Source organism: Denticeps clupeoides, chromosome 2 (genome assembly GCF_900700375.1).
Source record: "Denticeps clupeoides chromosome 2, fDenClu1.1, whole genome shotgun sequence".
NCBI classification, from domain to species: Eukaryota; Metazoa; Chordata; class Actinopteri; order Clupeiformes; family Denticipitidae; genus Denticeps; species Denticeps clupeoides.
Window position 1 is genome coordinate 16706848 of NC_041708.1, and position 16882 is coordinate 16723729.

General features: G+C 42.2%; 1 protein-coding gene across 2 annotated transcripts in view; it reads left to right on the top strand.

Moving 5' to 3' along the window:
• Positions 1-16882, top strand: part of LOC114780167 (uncharacterized) — a 31773-nt gene that overhangs the window by 8712 nt on the left and 6179 nt on the right. For both annotated transcript variants that reach the window (XM_028967616.1, XM_028967615.1), the window contains 7 exons: positions 9479-9760; positions 11711-12028; positions 13280-13329; positions 13493-13555; positions 14611-14703; positions 14777-14837; positions 14922-14999. In XM_028967616.1, coding sequence (XP_028823449.1) covers positions 9520-9760; positions 11711-12028; positions 13280-13329; positions 13493-13555; positions 14611-14703; positions 14777-14837; positions 14922-14999 — 904 coding nt within the window. In that variant the 5' untranslated portion in view covers positions 9479-9519. The remainder of the gene's footprint in view (positions 1-9478; positions 9761-11710; positions 12029-13279; positions 13330-13492; positions 13556-14610; positions 14704-14776; positions 14838-14921; positions 15000-16882) is intronic.

A 16882-nucleotide genomic window follows, 5' to 3' on the forward strand; every position in this document is an offset into this window, starting at 1 on the left:
GTTTTAGCCAGTTCAAGCATCTCTATAAAATGATCTTTAGTTATTTCCGACTGGCGTAGCCGGACGTCGTTAGCGCCGACGTGAATCGCTATACTGGAGTACCTGCGGTTATTCTTTGCCAGCGATTTTAAATTTGCGCGGATGTCGGGCGCTCTGGCTCCAGGAAAACACAGGATTTTATTCGCTGGTGCCGGTATCCTCACGTTTCGAACTATAGAGTCGCCAATGACTAGAGCCGGTGGACTGTAGGACCCAGCGGATGCCTCGCTGAGGGGGGAGAAGCGGTTCTGAACGCGAACCGGTGTGTGGTGCCCAGGGGGTGGGGGAGCTTGGCGGGTCGCCACGGAAGCCGAGCCGTCACCCAACTGCCCTGCTGTCCGGAGGGCGCTACTGGTACCGGCGCCGGGGTAGACACACTCACCGCCTGACTGGGCTGGTGCGTGTCCGGAACTAGAAAAGAGTCAATAAAGACTTCTGTTTCCCTAATTAAATATAAATTTCGGATGCGCTCCTCTAGCTCGGCTATTTTCTCTGTCATTTCAACTAATCTCCTACACTTCCCACAGGTGAAATCCTCACAAGCTGTACATTTCACACACTGCACATGGAATTAACGAGGGAGCCATAACTTACGTTTTTGGTGATTAATTCTGTGGTTCAGGAAGTCCTTGGACGTAATACAGTCTCGCGCCAAACACACCAGATAGTGCAGCACCGGAAACCGGAAGTGGCAGGAGGAGGGATTTAATCAATCAAAGAGATATTTCTGGGCTTGTCCACCTCATCCTGGACTGGTCAGGAACTTCCTCCCTGGGGTTCTGTGGGGGCCCCCACAGGGGGCTGGGCGCTTTGCTGGAGATGGTGGTGGGCTTGTTGCATGGAGGGTGGTGGACGTTCTCTGCAGAAGGCTGGGGCGCTGGGATTGCCGTCACACTGTGGCACTGCCCACCACGGTCCGACCCTCATCCCACCGGGAAGACACTGCTCAACCATCTCTTGGGGGGCATATCCCAGTCCTGGCATGTCTCTTAGCGGAACGCCCCGACCCCACGGGCGACCCTCCAGTGCTCCCCGCTGGCGCCCGCACTCACCACGACTGGCTGAGTGCCTTTTTGCTCTTTGCTTTAGGTAGGGGCTGCAACATTCTGTCACGTCTGTGATCTGAAGGGGGAAGGAAGCACAGAGGCGGGACATACTGGGAAACAATTATTTATTAACAATAAAGAAAAAAAAAATGAGGGCCAAAAAACTGGGAAAATAAAAGGGCAGAACAAAAAGTAACCCGCAGGCGTTACAAGTAAGTCGTACAGTCCACGTAAAATGTTGCAGCCCCGGTGGGCTGCTCAACAGTGCCTTATAACCGCCCTGCAGATTGGTGCATCTCATTTACATTTACAGCATTTATCAGACGCAGTCAGTAGTTACAGGGACAGTCCCCCCTGTGTCTTGCTCAGGGACACAATGGTAGTAAGTGGGATTTGAAACTGGGTCTTCTGGTTCACAGGCGAGTGTGTTACCCTCTAGGCTACTACCACCCAATGCAGTAATTAGAGCAAAGGGTGGCAATTTTGTAGAAACTAGAATATAAAACAGTTATTTCAGTTTTCAGTTATTTCACCTTTTTTTGTTAGGTACATAACTCCACATGTGTTCATAGTTTTGATGCCTTCAGTGAGAATCTAAGAATGTAAATGGTCATGAAAATAAAGAAAACACATTGAATGAGAAGGTGTGTCCAATCTTTTGACCTGTACTGTATATCTGACACACTCTCACATTGAAGGGTTACAGTTAGCAAGAGTGTAACTAAAATTTTCAAGAAGTGAAACTGTCAAACAGTGGAGCTGAAACAGAAGCAGCTTTTGGTCCTGCCTCATGGTTTACTGCATATGAAAAACAAGACAGAAAGAGACTGAATGAAAGTGCTTCTGCTGTGCTTCTTTTGAATGCTGGCAATGTCTGTCACTAATTACCACAGCTAAACTCTAACAATAACACCACATGAGGGCTAAGTAAGAGAAATATGAAGATTTATGGTATATTACACTTTATTAATTACGGAAAAAACAGAATTGCAATAAAATACAAAAAACTAAAAAAAAAAAACCACTTAAAAACTCCATAGCACAACTCGGTAACACAAAGAAAAATAAACATCAATAAATGTTCTTCAAGTAGGCAGACCGACCATACATCAATCAATCAAATCAAGCCATCAAGTAATCAAACGTGATTAATATAGCTCCTTTCATGCAGAAAGCATTACAAGGTACTTTTTTATGCTTTATTTGTGATTTTCAATTTTTCAACAACAAACAAATAACAGCTATTGACCAATATCCACCCACCACCCTCAGTCCCACCCATCAAACAGCAAGAAGAGAAATAAATAAATAAGAATAAATAAATAATAATAATAATAATTTTTAAAAAAAGGAAAGGGAAGCAGTCTCCTCTCAGTGTTGTAGTATTTTACTTTGTATATGCATTAAGAAATGTCTATTCTGGACTTAAACCGGATTATTTAACATAATCAATAAATGGAGACCATATCTCCTTGAACTTAGCTTGATTGCATTGCAGTTTTTCCAACTGCAACATGGAGAGCATTTCCTTAATCCAACCATTGAAAGAGGGGGGTTTGTCTGATTTCCACAACAGAAGAATAAGTCTTCTGGACATTAATGAGGCGAAAGCTACCACCTTGGCTTGAGATATCGTAAGAATTCTATCTGTAGGTTCAATCGTTCTATTACATAAGGATTACAAGACTATGCAAATATTTTCCCCGAAATTGTACAATGACTGGCAGTTCCAGAACATGTGGCCTAAAGTAGCTGGCGTTTGGTGACATCGTAGGCACTCTGAGCTGGTATTAGGAAATATTTTTGCTAGCTTATGTAATGAGTAGTGTAGACGATGTAGTACTTTAAACTGGATCAATCATTGTCTAATACAGACCGAGGAGGTATGAATAGCTTCTAGGCACTGTTGCCAGCTCTCACCCGTAACTACAATGTTAAGATCCTGTTCCCATGCCACTTTAGTTTTCTCCCATGAGGGTGAATAAATGTTCTGGATCAGAGTATATAATTTTGATATATTGCCTCTCATAAAGGGGCTCAGAGCAAGAATTTCATCTGCAGGTGAATTAGCCGGTGAATGTAAAGATCTAAAGTGTTTGCTCACAAAACTTCTAATCTGTAGGAATCTATAGAAATGAGATTTGGGAATATTGTAACTTTTTTGCAATGTTTCGAATGTCATAAGCGTTCCTTCAGCGAAGAGGTCTTTGATAAAGATCAAGCCATTGTTGTGCCAGGTTTGAAATGCTGCATCCGTTTGGGACGGTAAGAAAACATGGTTATTCAAAAGGGGAGAAAATAAGCTTAGTTGCTTTATACGAAAATGTTTCCTAAACTGGAGCCAAATCTTAAGTGAGTGTTTTACTACAGGATTAAGGAGACGTGGCTGTATGTATGGCTGCATAGATGTAGGAGTGCTCATTAAGGAAATAGGACAAAGCCCTGAATCACCTCGCAATTCCATGTCTGCCCAAGCAGGGCCAGGATTATCACGCCACGCAAAGATCCAGTATATTAATTTACTTATGTTTGCTGCCCAATAGTAATACATGAAGTTTGGCAAACCCATACCACCTGCTGCTCAAGGAAAATATTCCTCATCCGCGGGACAGATTTATTCCACACAAATGAAGAAATCAAAGACCTCAAGTCATTGAAGACAGAATTGGGTAGGAAAATAGGAATAATTTGGAATAAATACAGAAAGCGTGGTAGGACTACCATCTTAATGGTATTCACTCTTCCAGCCGAAGAAATGGGCAATCGTGAGAAATCGTTTTTTGTACGCTCAAGTAGAGTTTTAAAATTGCGCGCATAAAGGTCCTTATAAGAACGGGGGACATTATTTCCCAGATAGGTAAATTCCACAACCTGCTTGGAATGGAAAGGAACTAAGATCCAGTGACATTGCTAACTGATTAACCTGCGAAATGGTGCTTTTAGAAAAAATCTGTTTGTAGCCTGAAATTAAACTACAGGAAGTGCAGAATTATTAGGCAAATGAGTATTTTGTCCACATCATCCTCTTCATGCGTGTTGTCTTACTCCAAGCTGTATAGGCTCAAAAGCCTACTACCAATTAAGCATATTAGGTGATGTGCATCTCTGTAATGAGAAGGGGTGTGGTCTAATGACATCAACACCCTATATCAGGTGTGCATAATTATTAGGCAACTTCCTTTCCTTTGGCAAAATGGGTCAAAAGAAGGACTTGACAGGCTCAGAAAAGTCAAAAATAGTGAGATATCTTGCAGAGGGATGCAGCACTCTTAAAATTGCAAAGCTTCTGAAGCGTGATCATCGAACAATCAAGCGTTTCATTCAAAATATTCAACAGGGTTGCAAGAAGCGAGTGGAAAAACCAAGGCGCAAAATAACTGCCCATGAACTGAGAAAAGTCAAGCGTGCAGCTGCTAAGATGCCACTTGCCACCAGTTTGGCCATATTTCAGAGCTGCAACATCACTGGAGTGCCCAAAAGCACAAGGTGTGCAATACTCAGAGACATGGCCAAGTTAAGAAAGGCTGAAAGATGACCACCACTGAACAAGACACACAAGCTGAAACGTCAAGACTGGGCCAAGAAATATCTCAAGACTGATTTTTCTAAGGTTTTATGGACTGATGAAATGAAAGTGAGTCGTGATGGGCCAGATGGATGGGTCCGTGGCTGGATTGGTAAAGGGCAGAGAGCTCCAGTCCGACTCAGACGCCAGCAAGGTGGAGGTGGAGTACTGGTTTGGGCTGGTATCATCAAAGATGAGCTTGTGGGGCCTTTTTGGGTTGAGGATGGAGTCAATCTCAACTCCCAGTCCTACTGCCAGTTTCTGGAAGACACCTTCTTCAAGCAGTGGTACAGGAAGAAGTCTGCATCCTTCAAGAAAAACATGATTTTCATGCAGGACAATGCTCCATCACACGCGTCCAAGTACTCCACAGCGTGGCTGGCAAGAAAGGGTATAAAAGAAGAAAAACTAATGACATGGCCTCCTTGTTCACCTGATCTGAACCGCATTGAGAACCTGTGGTCCATCATCAAATGTGAGTTTTACAAGGAGGGAAAACAGTACACCTCTCTGAACAGTGTCTGGGAGACTGTGGTTGCTGCTGCACGCAATGTTGATGGTGAACAGATCAAAACACTGACAGAATCCATGGATGGCAGGCTTTTGAGTGTCCTTGCAAAGAAAGGTGGCTATATTGGTCACTGATTTGTTTTTGTTTTGTTTTTGAATGTCAAATGTATATTTGTGAATGTGGAGATGTTATATTGGTTTCACTGGTAAAAATAAATAATTGAAATGGGTATATATTTGTTTTTTGTTAAGCTGCCTAATAATTATGCACAGTAATAGTCACCTGCACACACAGATATCCCCCTAAAATAGCTAAAAATAAAAACAAACTAAAAACTACTTCCAAAAACATTCAGCTTTGATATTAATGAGTTTTTTTGGTTCATTGAGAACATGGTTGTTGTTCAATAATAAAATTATTCCACAAAAATACAACTTGCCTAATAATTCTGCACTCCCTGTATATGTAATAGTTCCATGAGGACTGGTATGGATTCTAAAGGACACCAATAAATCAGCTCAAATTGAACATGTACACAGTATGGGTGTGATATTTTAACCAGAATTTTGTCAATCATGAATCAGACCAGTTTTACAGAAAATACCTAAATAGAGAATACTGTACTTCCTATACTTTCGTATTCAAAACAGGCGAAAAGAAAAGTCATTCACCACCTGGATGTCCCTCAAAGCGTCGAGAGATGAAGGCTCGGGCCTCCTCTGGAGAGGAGAACGTTTTCTCGGTATTCAGATGGATGATTCTGAGTCGAGCAGGATACAGAATGCCAAACTTCACCCCCGCGGAGCTGCCATCTGATTAATGCAGCCCGACCGCTCTTACGTCTGATTTAATAGAAGCCAGCTCACTCTCCAACACCGCCCGGACCTGAGTTTTTAAGGCATCGACCAAATCCACTCGCAGCGCGGACAGAAGTTCAGCTTTAAAAGACTCGACGTTAATCGCTAACGCGGCTGCGTCCGTTCCAGAATCTTCAGCGCGGCCCTGAACAGGCGAGCCTGAGGTCAGAGGTTGCGCCGCAGGCCTCGTAGTCTGAAGAGTAGTTTGTTTTCCTCTGGACAATTTACCAGCCATTTCTGGTAATTATATTATATGTGTGCAGATTCCTTTCTGACCAAAGCGAAACCGACGGTTCACCTATGAAAATAGTATAAAATTATACTATTTTAATCACGCTCGGCGGAGCTCCACACTAATCCACTCGAACACTCTCAGCAGCGGCCCTATTACAAGGTACTTTAAAAAGCTGAATAGCTCAGCACGACCGCCGGTCCCGGGGCACTTGCAGACCAACCACTGCCCCGGTGTGTAAGAAGAGTGAGTGAGTATGAACGTGGGTGTGAGTGCGCGAGTGAGGACGGTGTCTGGCCAGTGGTTTTAAATGGTATTGGGCTGAGGTGCCTTGCGAGTTGAGTGATGGTTGTGTGTGGAGTGTCCCCGTGTTAGTGATCCTTTCACTTCCCCGTCTCCACTTCACCCGTGGTCTTTGGTAATAGATGTGCATTTGGAATTATTTCATTTAAAGCCCACAACCTCAGCTCCATCTCATTTATATTAAATTATCACAGTAACACCTTGTGCAACCTGGAAACAACTGTTGCACATATCACCAACATTTTGAAAACATCATATTTCATATTTTCAGGACCATTTACATTGGTAGATTCTCACTGAAGGCATCAAACCCATGTGGGTTAAATAACTGAAAACGTGTTTTATATTCTAGTTTCTTCAACACAGCCGCCCTTTGCTCTGATTACTGCTTTACACACTCTTGGCATTCTCTCGATGAGCTTCAAGAGGTCGTCACCTGAAATGGTTTTCCCTTCATAGGTGTGCCTTATCAGGGTTAATTAGTGGAATTTCTTGCTGCATTAATGGGGTTGGGACCATCAGTTGTGTTGTGCAGAGGTCATGTTACTACACAGCCGACAGCCGAATCGGACACCTGTTAAAATTCATATTATGGCAAGAACCAATCAGCTAACTAAAGAAAAATGAGTGGCCATCATTACTTCATTAGGAAATGAAGGTCAGTCATTCCGGAAAACTGCAAAAACTTTGATTGTGTCCCCAAGTGGAGTCGCAAAAACCATCAAGTGCTATAACGAAACTGGCACACATGAGGACCAACCCAGGAAAGGAAGACCAAGAGTAACCTCTGCTTCTGAAGACAAGTTCATCCAAGTCACCAGCCTAAGAAATCACAAGTTATCAGCAGCTCGGATTAGAATCACACCACTAGGCTTATTCTTAATGGGATATAGGAGGAATGATTGGGTCCATGTAAATTTAAATTAAGTTGCCACAAATTGATAAATTTGTAGTTAATGTCAAATGATAAGATAAGATAAGATAAACCTCTATTAGTCCCACAAGTGGGAAATTGCACTTGTCACGGCAGAAAGTGGACAGAAGCAGAAGGTAATAGCAGCAAAAACAGAGGTAATAGCATCACAAAAAATAACATAAATATGTATCTGTATATATGTACAAATTTACAATTTAAACAGTTAACAATTTAACAGAATGTGCCAAAGTGTGTGTGTTTGTGTGTGTGTGTGGTCAGCTGTTAGGTCTTTGTTATAGAGTCTGACAGCGATTGGAAGAAAAGACCTTCTGAACCTCTCCTTCCCACATCGTGGGTGCAGTAGCCTGCCACTGAAGGAGCTGCTCAGTGCTGTCAGAGTTTCCTGCATGGGGTGGGAGATGTTGTCCAACAGGGATGACAGCTTAGCCACCATTCTCCTGTCACTCACCACCTCCACTGGGTCCAGAGGGCATCCTAGAACAGAGCTGGCCCTCCGGATCAGCCTGTTCAGCCTCTTCCTGTCCCCAGCGGAGATGCTGCTACCCCAGCAGACCACACCGTGAAAGATGGCTGATGCCACTACAGAGTCATAAAAAGTCTTTAGGAGTAGCCCCTGTACTCCAAAAGACCTGAGCCTCCGCAGCAGGTACAGCCTGCTCTGCCCTTTTTTATAAAGTGCATTCGTGTTATGAGTCCAGTCCAGTTTGTTGTTCAGGTGAACACCAAGGTACTTGTAGCTCTCCACTGCCTCAATGGCCATACCCTGGATGTCCAGTGGTTGCAGTGCAGGATGTTTGTGCCTGCGGAAGTCTACCACCAGCTCTTTGGTTTTTCCAGTGTTGATCTGGAGGTAGTTCTGCTGGCACCAGTCCACAAAGTCCCTTGTCAGTTCCATGTACTCCCTGTCGTCCCCATCAGTGATGAGGCCGACTATTGCAGAGTCATCAGAGAACTTCTGCAGGAAGCAGTTGGTGGAGTTGTGTGAGAAGTCTGCAGTGTAGATTGTGAAGAGGAACGGCGCAAGAACCGTTCCCTGCGGAGCCCCCGTACTGCAGACAACTGTGTCTGACACACAGACCCAAGTTCTCACATAGTGTGGTCGGTTAGTGAGGTAGTCCAGGATCCATGTGGCTAGATGAAGGTCCACTCCTGTGTGCTCCAGCTTGTCCCTCAGGATTGTGGGTAAGATGGTGTTGAAAGCACTGGAGAAATCAAAGAACATGATTCTCACAGTGATCATAGCGGTCTCCAGGTGAGAGAGGGAACGATGTAGGAGGTGGATGATGGCATCATTCACTCCAATGCCAGGCTGGTAAGCAAACTGAAGCGGGTCCAGTGATGAGCTCACCATAGGCCGAAGCTGGGCCAGGATCAGCCGCTCCAGGGTCTTCATCAGGTGGGATGTCAGCGCCACCGGCCTGACGATCAAGCTCATGTGACCTGGGAAATGTTTAAGTGAAGTGATTGTCATTGTGATGCACATGGTGCACACAGTGAAATGTCCTCTGCATTTAACCCATCACCCTTAGGGAGCAGTTTGTGGTGCTTTGCTCAGTGGCACCTCAGTGGCACCTTGGCGGACCGGGATTCTAACTGGCAACCTTCTGATTACGGGGCTGCTTCTTTAACCACTAGGTCACCACTGCCCTAGTGGTGCTTTCCATAGCCTATGTTCTACCGTGTAACATGTCTCAAGAGAAGTGACCCTTTCCAATGATGCACTTTACCAGACAATATGTTTCAGTTTATTCTGTTATGTAGAATAGATGTACCTTTTGGAATTACTTCATTTAAAGCTCCATCTCATTTACATTAAATTCTCCCAGTAACACCTTGTGCAACCTGGAAACAACTGTTGCACATATCACATGGAAAGCATCATATTTCATAGCAGCTATATCTTCTGCATGCTTGAGAACAGAGCTCCAATCCACTGGACCGTTAATTGCTCTTATGAAATTAAATTAATGTTTTAATTCCTCCCTCAGATGAACCTGGACCAGTCATCAATTTGCAAAAAAAAGAAAATATGTTTTGTATTGTTTGTAAAATACCACAGTCTTATGTTAATGTCACCGACTGCCATCTCTATGCTGGGACACACCTTTTACTTAAAACAAAAACAAACAAGAATGCACTTGGAGGATACACCTGCCATTTCACAGTGGAGGAAAATAATTTATTCCATCATCTGGAGAAGTCAATAAGCAGGGAGGTGAGCTGTCAGACAGAACCTCACTTTCTACGCAGTGCCAAGTACACCATCCCAGGTAAGTGCTTTCAATACCACTTGACCAAATGTGATCAAAGTACTTGCAGTGTGAATGTTGTTCAGGGACACAATGGTAGTAAGTATGGTTTGAACATGACTTTATGGTCATCTGGTCCATAGTGCACACAAGGCTACTACCACCCAAAATGCTAGTGGTGTTAGTGGGATCAGTCCGGTACATGTTTAAACATTCACTATTTAGATTTTTTCAATTATTATTTGTGAGGTTACAAGTACAAAAAGAACAACAAGGGGTGGTTAGAGTTGGGTGAGTAGAGGACATCCAATGTGAATCCTTTGCTCCTGTAGAAGATGGATAGGAGGGGCACCTTCTTAAGGAAATGGTGTTTATTAGTTCAGGAGAGGTCCTTCATGGTTTTGGAGCTAGTGATGCTGACCTGACTCGGGTCTCTCAGTGATATAATCAAGACGTCTGGGAGGGAGTTGGCTCTTGATGTGGCTTGGGACAAGAATCTTGAAACACTTCCTGACACTGTTGGCGTCATTTTAGAAGGCTCTGTTTTGTAGGTCTCAAAACTGATGTAGAATGTACATTTAGTGTTACATGCATGTGGTGCTTTCCATAGCCTGTAATGTTCTATCGTGTAACATGTCTCAAGAGAAGTGACCCTTTGCCAACTTACCAGCCTCAAACAAACTACATTTGGGTTCATAAATAAAATATATTTTGGTCTGTGACCATGTTTCCATGTTTCACTAAAGGCAAACCTATTTAGAATCACACCACTAGGCTTATTCTTAATGGGATATGGGATGTAGAGGAAATTATGGGGTTCATGTAACGCTCATACAGATACAGGTGAAATGGACACACACACATCTGAAATGCTCACACAGATACAGGTGAAAAGGACTCTTATGTAACAAGCAAAAATGAAATAGTGTGTGAAACGCCCATATATCATTAGTTCGTGTGAGTGAAAACTTTTTACTATATCCGGAAGTCATTTCAGTATAACCGGTTCTATGGACTGTAGTGTGGCGACCTGATTCAAAGCGGTAAACCGGGTCGCGGGTCAAATCTTTTTCATTTGTTTTTTACTTAGTTCATTCCCGGGAGTTTTGGGCCAATTAATACATAATATAGTTCTTCACGGATACACTGATGATACAGATGAAAGAGAAGGGAGAGTGGTGTTGCTAACTGGTTGGACTGTGCGTGAGCAAAATCTAATTACCGATATTACCTTCCGGTTACACTGAAATGTTTTCACTTACACAAACATGTGAAAAGCTTCACAAGTGCTATATGGGGCAGTGGTGGCCTAGCGGTTAAGGAAGTGGCCCTGTAATCAGAAGGTTGCCATTTTCGAATCACGATCCGCCAAGGTGCCACTGAGGTGCCACTGATCAAAGCACCGTCCCCACACACTGCTCCCCGGGCGCCTTTCATAGCTACCCACTGCTCACCAAGTGTGATGGTTAAATGTAGAGGACACATTTCACTGTGTGCACCGTGTGCTTTGCTGCTGTGTATCACAATGACATTCACTTTACTTTATATGGGCCTTTAACACAGTTTAAGTTTAATTTTAGTTTGTTACATACATGTAAGAGTCATTTTCACATGTATCTGTGTGAGCGTTTCATATGTGTGTGTGTGAGTTTTCAGTAGTATAAATGCATGCTTGTCAGTTTCATATGTGAATGTGTGTGTGTGTTTCACATGTGTTTGTGTAACAAAAGTCTGAAATATTTCCTAAACGGCCCCTCATACTATTAGGGATAAATGAAAGTAAAACAGTCAGACTTGGCACCCTTCTGTCACACAAGCACAGTTACGCTCATCCCTGCCTTCTTGCATGATACACTTAGAGATGGTACCCACCTTAGATGATTGAGTGAATTGCACTTGCAGCAAAAATTGGGCCCTTAGATCAATTCTCATCATACTTCTTGTTCTCTAAAGTGACATTTCTTCTTACAGGAATCCAATTGATTAAACCACCCAACGTCACCGTGTTTCCATCAGTCATCAGTGAGAACGAGACGGTTAACATCTCCTGTTGGTCATCTCATCCAGTCACTTCCTGTTCATTCCACCTTGATGGAATAGAAGCTGCACTGCACAGTCAGCCACAGTCAGCACAGTCCTGCCAGCTCTCATTCACAGGAACAAAACTTCAGGAGTGGGCACAACAACTTTTACCTGTGGAACTGAAAGTGAAGTGTTCCTTTAACACAAGCAGAACAGGAGAAGCAGAAACATCTCCACTCTCTGAACCAACTTCAGTGACTGTCCGGAGTAAGTTAGTATTATGTTTCAGTTTATTCAGTTATGCAGCCAGGTATGCTTTGGTGTGATCACATTATAATGCTTAATACACAGTCAGTTTTAATGTATTTTTAAAAAGTCTCAGAGATTGTCACATATTACTTTTGATTTTCAGTTGAAAATAATATAATTTTCAGGAAAAGCACAAATTCCAACTAAGGTTGTCGATTTATCTGTATGCAGTGAATGTCAATGTGCTGTGATTCTGAAATTCAAGCAACTGGAAGTCTATTGTGCTGCTCAGTTGGGGAATTGATGAGATGCAGAATTGCAAATGAAAACATGATTTATTTAAACAGAAACAAAACCAGGCACAATGGCCAAAACACAAAAAGGAAGAAACACAATAACTAAGGTAGCATCTCCCTACTGTCAGGAAACATAAAGGTGAGTCCTAGTTAATGCAGGAACTGTCTCTGGTTCCTGCATGCACCCATTTAAAGGGCCACTCATACCGAACTAGCGGCAGCTGGGAGAGATTCAGGGAGTGTCAAGGTTACAGGCACCGGCTGACTGAGCTCAGTGGCGCTTGATTGTGACAGAGCCCCTCCTCAAGAGGCAAATCTCAGAGGCACCCAGGAGGTGTCAGGGTGGGGGGTTGCAAACACAAGAACCCTGCGTTTCCTGCATTTACTTTGTCTCGATGCTGCAGGCAGGTAGGCGGTCTCGGACCCTCAGGCTGTGGTCCTCAGGTGACCTTATAAATGCTGTCCGAATGGGCGGTTTGGGGACTGAGCCGGCCCTGTCGCTCTGCCACTCTGGGGAGCTGGTTTCTCCTACCACTCCTGTTACCCTGGAGGCAGCCCTTGCCTATCCTGCCCTCCATAATGGCTTGACCCTCCTTCCCCTCAGCAGGTGCTCCAAACCTCTACTGCCCCCCCCCCAAAAAAAAAAAAAAAACTTGAGCAGAGCGGCCCCCGGGTGAACATGGGGCAACCACCAACCAGCCCTCTGTGCTCTGGTCAGTCGGGTCAGAGGCCTCCAAACAGGGAACCATCTCTGCCCTCTCGGCCCATTTAAAGGGTCCTGATCACTCAAACCAACTAGTGATTTGAACCCAATTGGAACCCAATTGGTGCTCCAAACCTCTTCATTAGGGTGGACAGTGTTAAACTGTACTGCTGCGTAAGGGTTAGGGGTTTATATTGTATTAAGTGATAGTTTGAATTATTGAACATTTGAATTATTACTCTGTTGAACCAGATTATACTTGTGTTACAGACAATTCTCTCAGTACAGATCTTCCCTACAGTGATCCTACAATTGCTCCTGTAAGTATGTTAGGTAAGAACATATGAAACACACAAAACACAATTAAAAAAGATAAAATGCCTTTGTGCTGTGTCATATATGTGGCATATTCTGCTGTGACCAGGATCATGATATCACTACAAAACTTTTGTTCTCCTTACCACTATTACCATCTCTTTCCAGCATTCAGATCATTGGTACTCAGAAAATTATGCCACCACAACACCTGGAACCAGACCATCAGATGTAAGATGATGTGTGGTGAAATCCAATTTACTAGGACTGCCCGACCACTATTATTATAGGTGCAGCATTGCTGGGAGCCAGGATAAAGCATTCTGCATTTTGCATTTTGATTCTTATACATCAATAGTATTTTAGGCTGGGAATAGACAAGGAGGCTCATAATAAAAGCATTTTACATCTACTTCTCAAGATGTTTCAGTATTAAAAAGAAAGGCACAACAGAGCAGTTTTTTCTGTTTCAAAAAGTGCTCTGAAATGAAAGAATATTTTATACACACTGAATGAAAGACCTTTTTCCAGGTGTCAACTGAGTTTATTTCCTGTGAGTGTACTGTGACTTTGTTGTGCCTGCTCCGTGGCTCAACTTCTGCAACGCAGACATTTCACGATTAATGCGCCAGCCTCTTGCACCATCGCTGCGGTTATCTAGGGGTGGAAATGAATATCACTCTTTAGATTACTGAAATAGGCACAGGTAGGGATCTCTCTGAAAAAGTATTTTGAACAAGAATTCCCCAGCACCCCCCACCCAAACAAAAAACATAAAATTAATATAACAATGGGGAGGCAACAATATTTTGTTCATTGTTCATTTGTTCTATGTGTGGTGCCCTGGACATTTGTTTGGATGCATAGTGTCCTCTTTCTATATATATATATTCATAGAACAAACCAACAATTAAAGTAAAAAAAGAAATTATAGATTAGTTTATAAACCAGAACTGTTGACTCATGAAATCAGACACCTTTGACATATAAAACAGCTTAACATCTTTCAAATCCAATATTTAACATAGTTCTAGCATAGCTTTATATTTGGGGGATTATCTTGCCACAGGATGATCCCATAGCCAGCTGACTATAGAATCAGTATTGATGCCCCCACCATTTATTAAAGTAAAAAAAAACTAAGTAAATGATCTTTTGTTTGTTGTTCTTAATCCTGATCTCATAAGTCTAAGTGATAATAAGATCTCTTTGATTCTCTTTGACAATATAATGAATACAGAAAAATACAAAAATGTGATGATTAATTATTTCTTTATGTATTTAAGGCATTGTCAGAATCAGCAGGGTTGTCCTTCATAGTACCAACCACATATATCTCAGGTACAACCAGTACAGTGCCTGTAAGACTTAATAATAAGGTGAGTATAATGGCTTAAGCAAATATGGCATAACAGATATTTGAGCAAAAATTACAAGAGTGTCTCTCTCAAGACAGATACAGGCACCTCTGGAATCAATCCAAAAACACCAGTGCCATCCTCCTCAGCTACAGGTCATGTTAACTTACAGGCTACATGAACTTGTTCTTATTAAAAGTTTTTAAGGTATTAAAACTGAAGGATTTCTCTGAAAACAGCATGGATAATGACAATCATCGTATCGTCTACCCTGGGTGTGTTCATCATGGGGATGGTGATCATCTGTCTGTGCAACAGTGAGTAATCAAACAAAGAAATATGTGTTTGTATGTGTGTTTGTGTATGTCTATTAAAGGACATACATTAAAAATGTCACTTAAATATAGCTACAGAATCTCACCTCAAACAACAACAGCAACATTTATTTCTTAAATAGCCCAAAATCAGTATGCCTCAACAGTATGGGCTTAGACTGACCCTTCAGTTGACACCCTGCACACTTGATCCTTCTGCACTCCAAAAAAAAAACTCCATTAAAAAAAAAGAAAGGAAGACATTTTCCCCTTCAAGGGTAGAGTGAGCCTTCAATTGGTGTCAGTGCAGGGTTGGTAATGATTTGTCCAAGAAAAAATAGTCCAATAGGTGTAGTGGTGGAAAAGTCCAAAGTGCATTATGAGTATCTGTCCATGTTCAAAGGTACAGGGCAGAGCTGGAGGTCTGGACACTTGATTCAGTGCCTCAGAGAGAACAAAAAGAAGTGGAAGACAGAACCTTGTGGAACACCAAACTCCATTTTTACTATGTGAAGATGAATCACCATTGATGTCCACAAACTGATACCGATCAGTCAAATATGACCTGAACCATACGAGGGCTATTCCCTTAATCCCAACAACACTGTCTAACCTGTCAAGGAGAATAGCGTGATCAAAAGTGTCAAACGCTGTGCTAAGGTAAAACAGGACAAGCAGTGAGATGCGGCCCTGATCAGAGACCCACAGCAAGTTATTAACTACTTTAACCATCGCTGTCTCAGTACAGTGACGAGGTCTAAATCCCTACTGATATACTTCATGAATGTTGTTGCTGTTTATGTATGTACACAGCTGCTGGGCTACAATTTTTCCTAAAGTTTTCGATATAAACGGGAGATATAAACGGGTTGAATATTGGTCTATAATTCAAAATCTGACTGTGATTAAGATCAGTTTTTTTAATCAGGGGTCTGAGGACTGCTACCTTGAAGGATCAAATATAAAAGTACATTGATTTGATGACGAGATTAGTTTAATAAATTCATGCTCTTTAAGGAGGCTGAAGCATTCTAATCGGTGGTCTGCTATGGGAAGATTATTTTCCATAGTAATATTGACGCAGCTGTTTGTTATGTTTTTATCACTATTCATAAAAATTTGGGCATTAAAGAAAATCTTTGCTACTATGATTATATCGAGTGATCTATGTCGGTCTTATTCCTGCTTAGGGAACCAAAGCTATAAGAGCTTTCCTCTAGCTGAGGAGGTTCTCCTTCCATGCTATTTAGAATATGATCAATTTACTTCACCACCAATAATGTTTTAATTTCCAGGCAATCTGCTTTAGCGAGCCTGTATGATCATTATACCAAGGTATTATCTTTTTATCCCTGACTATAATCCTGTTGGGGCAACATTATCTAATGTAGTACGAAACGTTAATCCTAGGCAATCGAATTTCGATAAGTGGTGATAAATCTGATAGTGTACTAATAAACCTCTTTGCCGGGGAGCTGATTTTATTGTGTCTAAGACATACAGTATTTTCAAAGCGAAAAGGAAATTATCTGAGATTATCTCAGATTGCGGTAGAGTGAGTATGTTTTTTCACTTATGTTTTTACTCACTTTTGTTGTCAGTGGTTTAGGTATTTATGGCTGTGTGTTTAGGGACTGCTTGAGGGAGTGCACATTTACACTGTTATACAAGTACACAGATTACTTTTCTGATTAAGTTTTTCCATATTAGTTTCATTGAAATGTTTTATATGATCAAATAATATTAAATATTAGTCAAAGACAGCACAAATAAACACAAAAGGAAATATTTTATTATTAAGGCCCAGTGTGACAAAGTGAGTGCCCCCTAAACCTAATAACATTTACATTTACATTTATCGCATTTGGCAGACGCCCTTATCCAGA